Source organism: Galeopterus variegatus, unplaced genomic scaffold, assembly GCF_000696425.1.
Source record: "Galeopterus variegatus unplaced genomic scaffold, G_variegatus-3.0.2 Scaffold3858, whole genome shotgun sequence".
NCBI classification, from domain to species: Eukaryota; Metazoa; Chordata; class Mammalia; order Dermoptera; family Cynocephalidae; genus Galeopterus; species Galeopterus variegatus.
This window is the reverse complement of record NW_007729969.1, coordinates 94,913-109,145: the sequence shown is the minus strand read 5'-3', so window position 1 is coordinate 109,145 and position 14,233 is coordinate 94,913. Positions and strand designations below refer to the sequence as shown.

Here is a 14,233-nt window from a genome sequence, read left to right as displayed (position 1 = left end):
CACTGACCTCATTTGGAAAGCTGCAGTGAGCCTCTGAATGTGTGCCACTGGGAGCAGGGTCTGACCCGGGAAACAGTCCAGACGGCCAAGGACAACTGGGACGTGCCCGGCTGGGAGGGGCTTCTCCAAGTGGTGGAGTTTGGTCCCTCAGAGATTTTTAAATGCATCCAAATAGCATTAACCAAGCACGGCATTTGGAGGTTTGATCTGAGGTGTGGAATTAACAGCAGCAGACAGTGGATTGGGCTTGGGCCCTTGTATAGGCTAGGAAGGAGGGTGACCCCTGCCTAGTTTTCCATGCTTAGGCCCAACCTGGCTGCCTGTGACTGGTGCTCATCACTCCTCCTCCACACCCCAGCCAGGGGCACAGGACTGGCCATCAGCTGGGTCCCTGATTCTTGAGCCTCGCATGCATCCTATGGGATGAGATGAGGAAGGAGGTGCGGGCCAGGTGGGGCCTCCTGTTCCTTTTGGGCAGAAGGGCCTGCGAGCTCATTGGCACTCCAGAGCTTGCTCCTCCCCTGTCCAGTCTGGTTAACTGTCAGGTGCACAGGCCCTTTGTGTGACCTTTGTTCTCCTCTCCAGGCAGCCTGTCCTTCCTGGTCACACTGCAGTTCGAAAATTGGTGCTCACTGGTCTCACCACTGATTTTCTTCCTCATGAAGTGCCTCTTGGTCCTGTCTTTACTCAGCTGCCAGCAGGCTGGGGGATGGTGATGGCAGAGAGGGCCAGGGCTGAGGATGGTGAGAAGTGGAGAAGCTTAGGTCTCTGGGTCAGTTAGGAATCCCTGGGGATCTACTCGGGGGGGCTGCCCAGGGGAAATACAAAAGCCAAAGCCTCAGAGAGAGATGTGCACATGTTTTGGGATCCTCTTGTAGGATTTCAGAGCATCATGGATCTCTGCTGAAAACCCCCACCAACTTCCTGAATGCTAAGTAGCTGGCAAGGGGTCTGGAGCCTGGCTCTAGCTCTTGTCCAAGGGCCCCTGCTATAGGACTTTTTAATCAGAGGTCCTAAACTGGAGGCTCTAGGAATGAATCTGGTCCACAGGTGTGTCTTATTTGATCTGCTTAGTACTTATAAATTTCAAAATTTTATTGGAAGCATTTAAATTCAGGATATTAGATGTTAAGAAAATCTGGGTTTGTGATTTCTCTTGAAAAATCCGAAGTGCTGGCAACCTGGGATTCAGGATATTAGATGTTAAGAAAATCTGGGTTTGTGATTTCTCTTGAAAAATCCGAAGTGAAGTGCTGGCAACCTGGATGCACATTCTCACATGGCAGTGGGCAGCTGCCTCGAGACAGGGCACGAGTTCCTAATTAGCCCTGCCTGACCCACTTACTGCTTAGCTCCTGTAAACATCTGTGTTCATAATCTCTGATAAGGCCTCCAGAATGTCAGAACTGGAAGGGCGTGTTAATGATTATGCAGTTTCTTTTTCTTTTTCTAAAAAGATGACCGGTAAGGGTATCTTAACCCTTGACTTGGTGTTGTCAGCACCACGCTTATCCAGTGAGCAAACCAGCCATCCCTATATGGGATCCGAACCCATGGCCTTGGTGTTATCAGCACCACACTCTCCCAATGGAGCCACGGGCTAGCCCCGAATATGCAGTTTCAACTTCTCAGTTTCCAGCTGGAAAAAAGGAGGCCCAGAGAAGGGAAGACTTTCCCAGGGTCATGTGGCCCAGGTCAGGTCTCCTCTTTCCAGGTCGGTGAGCCATCTTTCCACCAGGGCTTCTTGGTACTTCACAACTGAGCCACCATAGATGGAGAGAGCCAGGAGACCCTGCCTTGCCTTAAGTCCTGCTTGTCACCAACTACAGATGAGTCTGTGATGTGTGTGCTCTCGGTAGGTCTGGGAGACTAAGGCTCTGTCATATATGATGTGTCTGATACCATCCTCTAGCAATTCCTCAAGACCCCACAAACACTCTCCAGGGAGAGAAGCAGATCTCTAGTCACCCAGAGCCAGGATAGTATTCTAAGGCTCAGAATACTGTTTGGGTTGGAAAGGGAGTTGACCCCTCACTTTCTGACTACTAGAGAACCCAGACATCAAAACCGAGAGGAAATGAAACTGTATGATGTAAGGTACCACCCCAAAATCATAATGGTTTAATGCAATAGAAGTTTATTTCCTGCTCAGTAAAGTCCTAGGCAGGTGTTCCTGATCGGCAGGTAGATCTCCTTCAGGCAGTGATTCAGGGACTCAGGTGCTTTTTTGTGGTTCCATCATCTTCAGTCCATGGCTCCGTTGGTTTCTGTGGAAGGAGAAAGAGCATGAAGGAGTCGCAGGTCTTTATGAATCAGGCCTGTATATGATGGTCATCACTTCACTCAGTCATATGCCACACCGAACTGCAAGGGAGGCTGGAAATTAATCTAACTGTGTGTGTGCTTAGGAGGAAGGAGAAATGGCTCAGGTTAACAGCCAGCCAGCCACTAGAGACACACTTGTATTGTGCATGCATGTATGTGCATACACATGTGTGCATTCAGGCACAGAAAGGGAGGACGTTGGAGGGGAGGAAGCTGGGTCTGTGTCAGGATGGCTGAAACACTGTTCCTTCCCTTTCTTTCCATTCTCGCTGCCACTTTTCTTGGTTTATCCAGTTTACCTTCCCCCTGAACTACTATAAAGAGAATCATCCCTCCAACTGGCGCCTCACCCTGATCTTGCCTGCTTCCCACAAAACTGCCCCAAATCCTTCTAAGGATAGGGGAGTCTATCCTCAAGATCAACTGGCTCTTGTAAGTGGGTTTTGGAAGGTCAGAGGAAGGCCACAGCCTTTCCTCTACTTTTGAAAATACATTATGAAACCTTAACTAGACAGAGCAGAAACATTAATGATTGACATATAAGGACTCTTTATTTTTTGAAGTCATCATGGGATCCTAGCAGATGTCAAAATGACTTCCTCAGTGAAAACCTTGATGAGAGGAATCAAAGAATATTTACAGGAGCCTTTATACATTATTTAATCCAATCACAATACTTTGGGATCACATTCCTTACACAGAGTAAGATTCATCTGGACTTAGGACAGCCACATAGGAGGGTACTTTGAAAAGTTCATGGAAAGATTCATATTATCTTTTAATTCTATTTTTCCATGAACTTTTTGAAGTAACCTGTTCTCTGATTCCCACCTTTTCAGGACTTCGATCCACCAATTATCTCCTCTTTCTACCCTATTGACAACTTTTCTTTCCTTATTCTTTCCCCCAGCTTTTCAGCAAGTTTGAGTCTTCCACCCTAAATCCTGCCCTTCGGCAGAAACGGCTCCAGCTCTTTGTGAGCTAACCCTGACCTCCTCTTTGCTGTCATCTCCCGCTGCTCTTATCGAATCTGCAAACCAGCTGCGGTCCTGCTGAAGTCTGCCTCTAGCCACTGCAGGAGCTTTCTACTATCTTTCTTACCATGCACAAGCTTTCCCTTTTGTCTGGGGTCCCCTTGCCTCCCTCTCTCCCCTCCGTCCCTCTCACCTACCTGGTGACTTCTGGCCTTCCTTTATGACTCAGCCTGGGCTACAGGAAGCCTTTTCTGAGTAAGCATTTCTGGGTAAAATGTTACTTCTTTGGAGCATTCATCACAGTCTAATTCATTATATATTTACTTGTCTTCCTCCCTGGAGCTCAGAGACCATCTTTTGCTCAGTATCCCCAGAGCCTGGCACTAGTGGGGACTCAATAAATGAGAGCCGAGTGACTGAACAGATTCAGCTTAATTGCACAGGGGGGACTGGCTGCTTGTTCACTCTGCCTTTGGGGCTTGGTCTCCACGTGGCTCCAGTGATGGGCATGTTTCAACCCATGGCCTGCTCGTCTCGAATGTGGGTGACTGAGGCTGCAGAGGTGGAAGAAAGAGGCCTTGTTCTTCTGTGGAACTGTGCCCACTCCCCTCGGATGCTACAACTGTGTTAATGTCAATTGTGCAGGTGTGGACAAGGGACAGAGATCACCCACCCCTTCCTACCAGGAAAGACAATTTCTTCCATTTCTGGCCTCGGTCTACTTTATCCACAGTTGTCCCTGGGGAAGTTTGGACATTCATGGGTCCCTTCTTTTCTGTGGTGAGAAGTGCTGGTCATGACAACCATTCATGGTGTCCTACGGCTGGGGCTGTAAACGTGGCTCGAACCCCAGTCTCCCTGTCCTGTGAGTTCAGGGGCACATTGGGACTCCTCTGTCCCATGTGCTCCCTCCCCCAACCTGGATGAAGTTCCAGTCAGTGGGGTGTGAAGCTTCAGTCTTTTCCAGAGTTGGGTTCCCTAAGCCCAGGGCTTGACAATCTGTGAACACTTGATACTTGGTGAAGGAAAACATGAAAGGTCCTGCTGTGTGTGTATGTGCCTGTGTGTGCGCGTGTGTGTGAGGGGGCGGGGAATGAGGGGCAGATTGGGAGAAAGGTCTGCGTTGGCCACTAGGTGGTCTTGTTCCTCTTGTTAAAATTTGTTTCTGGCTCTGTCAATGGTTCCATTTTGGCTTAGCTTTGGCTCTATGTTAGGCTTCTTAAAGATCTTTCTGGGACAGCTCAAGGTAGCTTCTCAGGTGACCTCCACTGTCCTGCTTCTCCATGGCCCCCCTGGAGCACTAGAAGTCTGGCCAACTCATCCCTGTTTTAGCCTGGAAAGACCTGCACTCCAGGAAACCCCTTGGTTTCAAATAAACTGAGATGGATGCCACCCTCACCATGTGCCTCCTGTATGTCTCCTCAGGTCCACAATCTGCAGGAGCTCCGGCGAAGTGCCTCGCTGGCCACCAAGGTCTTTATCCAGAGAGACTACAGCGATGGGACTATCTGTCAGTTCCAGACCAAATTCCCCCCAGAGCTGGACAGCCGGGTAAGGAAGCTTTTTTCTAAACTTGAAACCCAGGTCATGATAGAACTGAGGGTCTTATTGGAATGTTATTTTTTTTTCCAGGACCATATGACACATGATATCACAGTACACAGTATAACTTGCTCAGCCACTGCAAATGGAAGAACAGAAAAAGTCCTAACACTATCTTGAGGTCGTCTCATAGAAAGCTAGAGCTGAAGAAATCGCCAAGATTTTCTAGTCCAGCAGCTCTCAAATTTCAGTTGCATGAGAGTCATCTAGAGAGCTTGTCAAACAAATGGAAATTCCTGAGTCCTGTTGGGTATTATGTGTCACCCAGAGATGCTGACTGAGTTGTTGGACTGTGGTTCAGGAATCTCCATTGACTAGCAGCCTTTCTCAACCTTGGCTGCACATTACAATTTCCTGGGGAGCTTAAAAAAATCCTGATGCTCAGACTGTGCCCCAAACCAATTAAATCAGAATCTCTGGGAGTGGGACCCAGGCATCAGCATTATTTTAAATCTTAATTTAAAAAATTAATTTTAATAATAATTGTTTAAACCTTAATTTTTAATGAGGAATCCCCAGGTGAAGGGGAATTGAGAGGCTCATAGATCACACTTGGAGAACTGCTGGTCTTCTAGTACAGCGCTTCTTCCTACTCCTGGCTGCACATCAGAGTCACCCAAGAGCTTTTGAAGAATGTACCTGGCAGGGTGTCAGCCTGGGGAGGGTAGGGCAGTGGTGGGCTTTGCTGCTCTGATCCATCCTCCCCCTTCCCAGACCCTTTGAATCAGAATCTCCTGGGGAAGAGACCTGGGCATCATAGGCTTTAAAAGCTGCTGAGATGATTTTAATGTGTAGCCAGAGTTGGGTACCACTAAATCCTTGTTCCTAAAACTGTGGTGTGTGGACTGACAACATCGGCAGCCCCTGGCAGCTTATTAGAAATGCAGAATCTCAGGCCCCACCCTGCATCTACCGAATCCAAATCTGCACTTTAAACAGATCCTTATAAACACATTAAAGTTGGAGATGCACTGCACTAGTCCATCTTTCTCATTTGACAGAGGAAACTGATGGCCAGGAAGAGGGAGTGACTTGCCAGAGTTAGTAAGGACCAGAAGGCCCTCCATGCCCTGCCTCTCTGCTTTCACAAGATACTACTTTCTGGCTCATGCAATTGCATCCTCAATGGGTATAGATAACACTTCAGGTACTCCTCACCTTATGATGGGGTTATGTCCCCATAAACCCATCTAAGTTGAAAGTATTGTTAAGTTAAAATGCACGTAATATACCTAACCATCATAGCTTAGCCTAGCCTACCTTAAACACACCAAGAACCCTTAAATTAGCCTACAGTTGTGCAAAGTCATCTAAAACAAAGCCTATAACAAAGCATTGAATATCTCATGTAATTTGTTGAATACTGTACTGAAAGCAAAAACCAGAATGGTTGTATAGGTACTTGAAGTACAGTTTCTGCTGAATGCAGATCACTTTTGCACCATCATAAAGTCAAAATATTGTAAGTTGAACCATTGTAAGATGGGAACCATCTGTAGATGCTTTGGGATCAGAGTCTTGGCAGGGAAAGCTTAGAGACCCAGAGGAAGAGCTAGAGGCTGATTTTCCATCCTCCCTGCCTTGGGCAAAGGAGACAGCCCAATGCTCCATCCCAGTATGCTGGGTGACATCAAGGACAGCCAGCCAAGGGCTCTACCCCAGCCTCTGCCTCTAGACTCAGTGACTTGGGTGCCTCATGGACATGGCCCCGTGCGAGGCATCAGCTGCTGAGTTTTGCTCCCGGTCCTGGGGATGTATGCGGCCCTCATTCCAGGCTGCCTTGGAGCTGGCCTGGGTTTGGGGGAGGGCAGAGGGCACATCTTGATCCTTCCATTCAGCAGCCCAGGCAGATCTGGATGGGTCTGGGCAGGTGGGGCAGGGCTGGCTTTTGCTGATCTGACCCCAGTCAGCATTTGTAGAGCAATGTAGGTCTCTTTCTCATCTTAGTGTGCCTGTCCTTTGGGGTGGCATGACCCCCAGGGTAGAACAGCTGGGCTTGGGCCATGAACCACATGGGCAGAATTTGCTCTATGTGTTCCCTCCAGGTCTGTGTAGGGGCAGTGGTTGGGAACCCCAAAGCATCTGACTAATCTTGGGGAGAGCTTTTGTCCTCGACAGGCAGGGAGGACCCTAAACTGTGTGATGGGCAGTTCTGGTCCTCTGAGAGCAAGTGAGGAAGGAGAAACTTTGAAGAGTGTGAAGAATCGGGCTACAGACTATTTGATACCTGCTGAGTTTGGAACATGAGCTTCCAGGCTGTCTGTGTGGGGTTACTTGGTGAAGAGCACAGACTCTGGGGTCAGAGCTGTGTAACGCTGGGCACGTTCAGTTAGCATTCCCTAAGTATATATTGAGCACCTACTATGTATTAGGCACTGGGGATATAGGAGTGAACTCATGGAGTTTATTTTATTTTAGACAGTATAGATAATAAAAAAGCAAGCAAATAAATATATAGTAGCTCAGGTGGTAACAAGCACTAGGATAAGGGGAGGGTGTCAAGAGAATAGGGCGTGGTGGGGAGAGGTGCATGGTCGGGGAGGACCCTTGGGTGAGGCGAGACTTGAGGGAAGGAAGGGATGAGCCATGGGGCTGTAGGGGAGGAGTTTTGTAGCTGAGGACTCAGGTGCAAAGGACCTGAGTCATATTCAAGAAGCAGGGGACTGGGTTAGGAGAGTAGGAGACGGACTTAAGAGGTAGGAGGCCCAGGCCGTGGAGGGCCTGCTGGGCACTGCAAGGGCTTTTTGGATTTTACTTAGAGAGAGATGGGAAGATTTTGGAAGCTATTGGTTAGAGCTGTGACATGATCTGACTTTAACAGGAAGTTAGGGCAGGGGCAGGGGCAGGGAGGCCAGTGAAGAGACCAGAGACGGTGGTGGCTGAGATCATAGAGCACATGGTCCCTGTAACCTTAGGACCACAAAGCAGCCCTCACCTGCAAGATGAGGATGACATAGTACTTTTCTGATAAAATTGTATTGACGGTTAAATGAAAGCGTCCTAAAAATGCCTGGCACATAGAAAGTGCTTAATAAATATTAGCTATTATTATTATGGATGCAGGCAGGACAGCTTCTCTGTTGTCCAAAGACACAGGGTTCTGGTGTTCTGGGCGGTCTCTTAGCTAGCAGAAATGCTCCCTCCTGGAGAGCCACTCCTGAGTCTCACCCAAGCAGCTGCATGAGTTGGGGTTCCACCTGAAATGGAGAGACCCTATGAACTTGGTCCTGAGCACTCTCATGACCATCGAAGTGGGAGGTGACAATGTCACTGGAGTACTCGAACTTGTCCAATCTTCAGCAGAAAATATCTGGGATATAATGGGAGTTTCCTGTTTCCCACGGAGGCCAAACAGCCATTCTTATTCTCACTTTATACATGAGGAAACTGAGGCCTAGGGTAGTTAAGTCATTAGTCCAAGGCCATGTCTGGACTGGTCCCCAGGTCTCCTGCCTCCCAGTGTAGTGCTCTTTCTGCTCCACTTGCAGCCTCTCTGGTCTTACCTGTGTTCCAATATGCCATGCCCTCCACCCATGTGGCCCCACACTGTCGCCCCACCCCCACTGTGACTGTCCACACTCCAGGGGGACTAACTTCAACCTGGCTCTGCCCTGTCTCCCTCCAGATTGAGCGGCAGCTCTTTGAGGAGACTGTGAAGACCCTCAATGGCTTTTACGCAGAGGCTGAGAAGATCGGGGGCAGCTCCTACCTCGAGGGCTGCCTGGCCTGTGCCACGGCCTATTTCATCTTCCTCTGCATGGAGACCCACTATGAGAAGGTGGGTCCTCCTCGCCCTGCCCCGTGTCTCCCCCCCACGCTTCCCTGCTGCATGCTCATCCCTGCCCGGCCCCTCTTTCTGCAGGTTCTCAAGAAGATTTCCCGCTACATCCAGGAGCAGAACGAGAAGATCTTTGCACCTCGAGGCCTCCTGCTCACAGACCCTGTGGAGCGTGGAATGAGGGTTGTATCCTTCCCAGCTGTTCTGTGTGAGGGCATAGAGCTGCCAACCAGTGGGGTCCCTGGCAGGGCTTCCAGGAAATGGGGACCACTCTAAGAGCCTCCACTCGGAGTTTTCCCAGGATTCCCCACATCAATCGTCACCAATCCCCTCCCCCACATAAGTTACTGGGGCTGTTTGTGAGTTTCAGGGTTTGCGTTTATTGAGCTGCATGTAATCAGTGCTTAATATATGCCAGATCCCATATTAAGTGCTTTGAAAATATGAATTCATGCAATTCTCACGGCAATCCTACGAGGTGGGTGGCTCTCATTAGTGCCCTTTATAGATGAGGACAGTGAAGCTAAAGAACTGGCTTAGAGTCATGCAGCTGGTGAATGTCAGCCAGGATTTGAGCCGAGGCCCAGGGTGAACTACAAGGCTGTACTGCCCCTCAAGGAATATGCAGATCACTACATTTATTTACATATCCATAGTCTCATGTAATCCTCATTTAATCTTGCAAGGTAGGTCCCATTGTCCCCCTTTTACAGATAAGAAAAATGAGATCTAGGATGAGGTGACTTCCCCAGATCTCAGTCCTGGAGGGAGGCTGGCCAGGGTGTGGCCACAGTTCTGCTGACCCCACCTGGAACTGTGGACCAGATGTGCACACCTCCCTCTCCCACAAGCAGCAGCAATGAGAGTAGAAGTGTTAAAAAATAAATTTAACTGGCAAACCGAGAGGAAAAAAACAAACACCCAGAGTCCCATGTTTGCAAAATCCGGGGAGTGGTGCTTCTTGTTACTGAGGCTTTACTATGTGCCAGGTATTGTGCTTAGTGCTTTGCATACATGATTTCACTTAATCTTCACAATGACCCTGGGATTCTATTATCCCATTTTACAGATGCAATAATTGATAGCTAACAAGGTAAGCCACTGGCCTAAGGTCATTTGGCTTGTGAGTGAGTCAGAACTTGAATTCAGAACACCACAGTCCTCACACTTCCCATGCAGTCACCACCTCCCTGAGCAGATCCATGTCCTAGGATACAGTAATTAGACCCCTAGCATGTAAGCTCTAGCAGGGCGGGGCCCTGTGCGGTGTGATCATGGCTGTGCATCCAGCACGGTGCCCGGCCCTATGAGTCTCCATAACCATTAGCTGATCAATGTGCAGGAGCGGGCTTGGGGAAGGAGTGCAGCTCCCAGGACTCCTCATCCCTACTGTCTAGGGGGCAGCACAAGCTGAGCTTCCTGCACCCCTGCCGCCTCCATCGCGGTTCATGTCTGACCCCTGCTCAGCAGCTGGGCGGCTCACAGCTCTCCTTAACAGCCCACACCAGATCGAGATCTCCATCTACGAGGACAGGTGCAGCAGCGGCAGCTCCAGCAGTGGTAGCAGCAGTGGCAGCGGCAGCAGCAGTGGTGGGGGTGGTGGGGCGGGGGCCCGGTGACTGGCCGAGAGTCCCTGCAGGGAGGTGTATGGCCGGAGTGAGGGCCTCGCAGACCTGCGGCGGCTGCGCTACCAGAGCACCCGCTTCTGAGTCATTCTGTGGGCCTGCCCTGTTGCTGGAGAGGCGGGGAGGGTGGCTGGCCTGGTGTTCCCTGTGGCAGTCAACCCATGCCCCTGTCCCTCACCCCCGGTATGATCGGTCCACTTCCTGACCTGGGGGCTGTCCTTTCCTGATAGGGCTGGTCTGGGTCACATGGAGCCAGACCTTCCTAGGGAAAGCTGGGGGCGGGGAGAACACAACCTGGACAGTCCCTTTTTTCTGCAGCTCCTCTCCCATACCCAGGCCTGTTCCATAGAGAATTTCTACCCTGCATGATTTCTCAGTCCAAACCCTATGTCCACCAGGACTCTGCACGTGGGCTCTGCTCCCAGTGGCTGTCCCCCATTGTCTCCTCCTTCTGATGCCACCACAGGACCTCTGCCTGTCTATGATCCTGCCCCCACTGAATTTGAGGTCTGGGGAGATGGGTGCCATGGTCGGAGACATTTGGATGCTCCTGACCTCTCCTTGACCTGTGGCTTTCCTGTCCTCCACCCACAGCTGAGGCCATCTCGGGCTTGCCAAGAAACGTCCAACTCTGAGACTTTGCAGGCTGCCAGGTGCTGGTTATGGGGCACACAGCCTGGGGCTGTGAAAAATTATATGGGAGTCTGGAGAAACTCTTTGTGGAGGGACGTAGTCTTGGGGGCTTTGAACCTCCTGAACTGGAGCTAATTTCCTAAGATTAGAACCTGAGTGTATGTGAGAATGAGTGTGTGTATGTCTGCACACATGTGAATGTGTGTGAGTGCATTGTGTGCACGAATGCATGTGTGTATGTGAGTTTGTGAGCATGTGTGAGTGCACTTGTGTGATGTATGCATACACATGTGAGCACCTGTGTGCTCGTGTGTGCATGAATGCATGTTGATGAGTGTGAGTGCATGTGAATTGCATGAGTGCACGAGTGCACACGAGCGTGAGTGTACATGTGTGCGTGAGTGCACACGTATGTGAGCATGTGCATGCACGTGCATGCTAGTGTGCACGAGTACATGAGTGCATGTATGCGCATGAGTGCACCTGAGTGTGTGTGCACATGTATGCATGAGTGCACAGGTATGTGAGTGTGAGTGTATATGTGTGAGCATGTGAGTGCTTGTCAGTGTGTGTGTAAGAGTGCACTTGTGTGTCCCCCTGGGCTGCTAGCCAATGACTGCCCCTCTCTGCATCCTGCCTTGTCTTTGCTACATGATGGTCTGTGACTTCTTCCCTGCGTGGATCCAGCCTTGCTCCCTGGGACTGCCAGCTTGGCTCTTTTTCCTGGCCTCTCCCCTTCTTCTGACTCTATATGTTCTAGCAGAGAAGTTGGGGTTCTAGGAGAGCAGAGCCAACCTTCTGGTGGCCCTAGATGCCCTTCTCCCAGCCCTTCGTGACAAGACAGTGGGGCCACAAATGTGCGTAGCCAGCTTTCCCAGGCTCCGGGGCTCTTTAAGGCTGTGTAGGCGAGGCCACTTCAGACATTCAAAGGAGCCAGCAACCTGCAGCTGCAGAGGCAAACCCCTGCCTTGCAAGGGAAGAGAGGACATCCAACATCCAACCAAGGATGCTCTGGCTCCTGGGGCCCAGGGAAGCCAGTGGGAAGGGAACAGCTCTGAGCCTGGGGCCGCAAAGATGGACAGAAAGGGGCTGCCTACCTCAGCTGGCGGGAGGTGCTAGAAGTGGGTGTGAAAGAGCAGCCACTGCAGGTAGCTTGCTGGAACCAGAGAGGGACCTGGTTTTCTACTGGGTGTGGGAGTAGTGTGTGCAAAGCAGGAGACTACCCAGGCAGCTAGAGAGGGTTGGCCCAGCCCTGGAGGCCTCAGGGAGTTCAGAGTCCAAGTGAGTCCTGGTCCAGGAATCCCCTGAAAAGCTGCAGCCCCCTGGCCACAGCCTGTGCACCCCCCCCCACCGTGTGGCTGGGCATTGTGTCTGACCCATGCATCTCCCATGGGAGAGCTGGGCACTGGCAATGCAGTGGTCTTTTGTTATTTCTTTTTCCAATAAAAAGGACTTGCTCAGCTCAAGGCTCTGTGCTGCTTTCTCTGCCCCGTGGTGATGGGGGCCAGTTCTACGCCCCAGGATTGCGTGAGGGACTGCTTGGCTGCCTGAGCTGGCTGAGTGAGCCGTTGAAGAGGTGGAGGACCTGACGGGGGCAAGATAGACCCTGTCTCCTCGGGGCTTCTAGTCTAGTTGGGTGGCAGGTCCTCTAATCTGGAATCTTTGGGGCACTTACAACTTTGGGTGGGTGGAACAAGTTAAACTGAAAGCCAGGCCAAAAGTAATTAATTAGATAAATATTCATTTGTTGAGCTCCTACCCTGGGTTGGGCCTTGTTAGGGGCTGGCTCACACAGGTCACTCAGTACTAAAGATTAAGAAGCGGGTGGATATTGGGACCTAACAGAGTTATGTCTTGGATTTTATAATTTATTGAGCACCTCCTGTGTGCCAGCTACTTTGCTAAAACCATATACTAGAGCTTGGAGGAGATTTAAGGATGACCTGAGTCATCTCATAGAAGTGGAACGGAGGCCCAGAGAGGGTAGGTGACTTGCCCCAGGTCACACAGCTAGTTAATGGTGACAATGTCAAGCTTAGACCTGAAGTCTACTGACCCAGTGCTCACTCTGACACCATGGGAATGGCATCCAGATGGGATGTTGCCCAAGAATGCAGGGAGGCTGGGGCCACACACTCAGCTCTGTGGGCCAAGGGTCTGTTCCCAGAGAGGATGTCACTGTACTGTGGGGACTATAGCTCCAGCCTCTGGGGTGAGGGGCCTGGGGTCCCCTCTGGGTGGCTCTCCTGCTTGTACTCAATGCCCCTAACAGACAGTGTGGCACACACCTGAGCCATGGGGCAGCCTGGACTCACTGGCTCTGCTCAGACCTGGGCTGTATGGGGGTTGTCACAGGGAGGCTGCTCTCTAACGCGTGGGTAGGTTCACTCTGTTGTCGTTTGGGATAGGAATTTTGTTATCCTGAGGTCAGACTTGAACCTCCAGTCCAGCTGTTCCAGAGGGGAGGTCCTGGGGAGGGGGTAAGGATCTAATAAGCTGGTAAAACCAATTCTGAGTGCTTGTCTGGCTGAGAAGCATTCAGCCCTTCCACTTTCAAGTAGTGGAAGTAATAGTAACCAGCAACAGTAGCTACCATTTATTTAGCACATACCATGTGCCAGGCACTAGGCTAAGATGCTACACATTCATCATTCAATCCTCACAGCAACCCTCTATGATGTGGACTATTATTATTCCCATTTTACAGATGAGGAGACTGAGCTCAGGGAAATTAGTAACTTGCCCAAAGTTATACAACTAGCAAGTGGCAGAACTTGGCTTTGAATCTAGGCGGTCTGACTCCAAACTGTGGGAAGAAGATAGATCCAGCTTTAGGGTCCCCTTCAGCGGCTTGAGGTCCTTAGCTACCCCAGGGTTAGAATCTGGAAGATTCCCAGGGAAGGACTTGGAGCTGGTGCCTCCATGCCCAGTTCATCAGGGGAATGTGGGTGGCTGTGCTCACGGGCATGTGGAACCCCCGGGGCAGCCTGGTGAAGGGCAGCAGGGTGATGTGACTCACTGTGGCCTGGTGAGGTGTGGCTTCTCTCTGCCGGCTCAGTGATGGGGGAATTGGCCTTTCTCCCAGGTCTGGTCGCAGCCATGTCCCTGCATCACCCCCCCCCGCCCCCCCCCCGCCAGCCAGGGACAGGCCCCATCAGGATGCAGAAGCAGAGAAACCCTGCTCCTGCCCTGGCCAAGCTGTCCCGCAGGGCTCACCCAGGCAGCTGTCCTGCGTCTTCCCTCACTGCTGGCACTCAGCTGCCTGCCTGCCTTTGGCCAAAGGCACAGCGTGTGAA

General features: G+C 50.9%; 1 protein-coding gene across 1 annotated transcript; it reads left to right on the top strand.

The window, feature by feature from the left end:
* The first annotated feature begins 4,640 nt into the window (after nt 1-4,640).
* GOLGA7B (golgin A7 family, member B) lies at nt 4,641-10,379 on the top strand. The gene is made up of 4 exons (XM_008586175.1): nt 4,641-4,850; nt 8,527-8,679; nt 8,764-8,865; nt 10,188-10,379. The coding sequence occupies exons 1-4, from the start codon at nt 4,686-4,688 to the stop codon at nt 10,296-10,298; spliced, it is 531 nt and encodes a 176-aa protein (XP_008584397.1). The 5' UTR covers nt 4,641-4,685; the 3' UTR covers nt 10,299-10,379.
* Nucleotides 10,380-14,233: the final 3,854 nt, after the last annotated feature.

Excerpts from the sequence above, each read along its gene's own strand:
- GOLGA7B (XM_008586175.1), top strand. The coding sequence starts at position 4,686 with ATGCCACCCTCACCATGTGCCTCCTGTATGTCTCCTCAGGTCCACAAT. Across the intron at positions 4,851-8,526 it reads CCCCAGAGCTGGACAGCCGG|ATTGAGCGGCAGCTCTTTGA; the intron begins GTAAGGAAGCTT and ends GTCTCCCTCCAG. Across the intron at positions 8,680-8,763 it reads TGGAGACCCACTATGAGAAG|GTTCTCAAGAAGATTTCCCG; the intron begins GTGGGTCCTCCT and ends CTCTTTCTGCAG.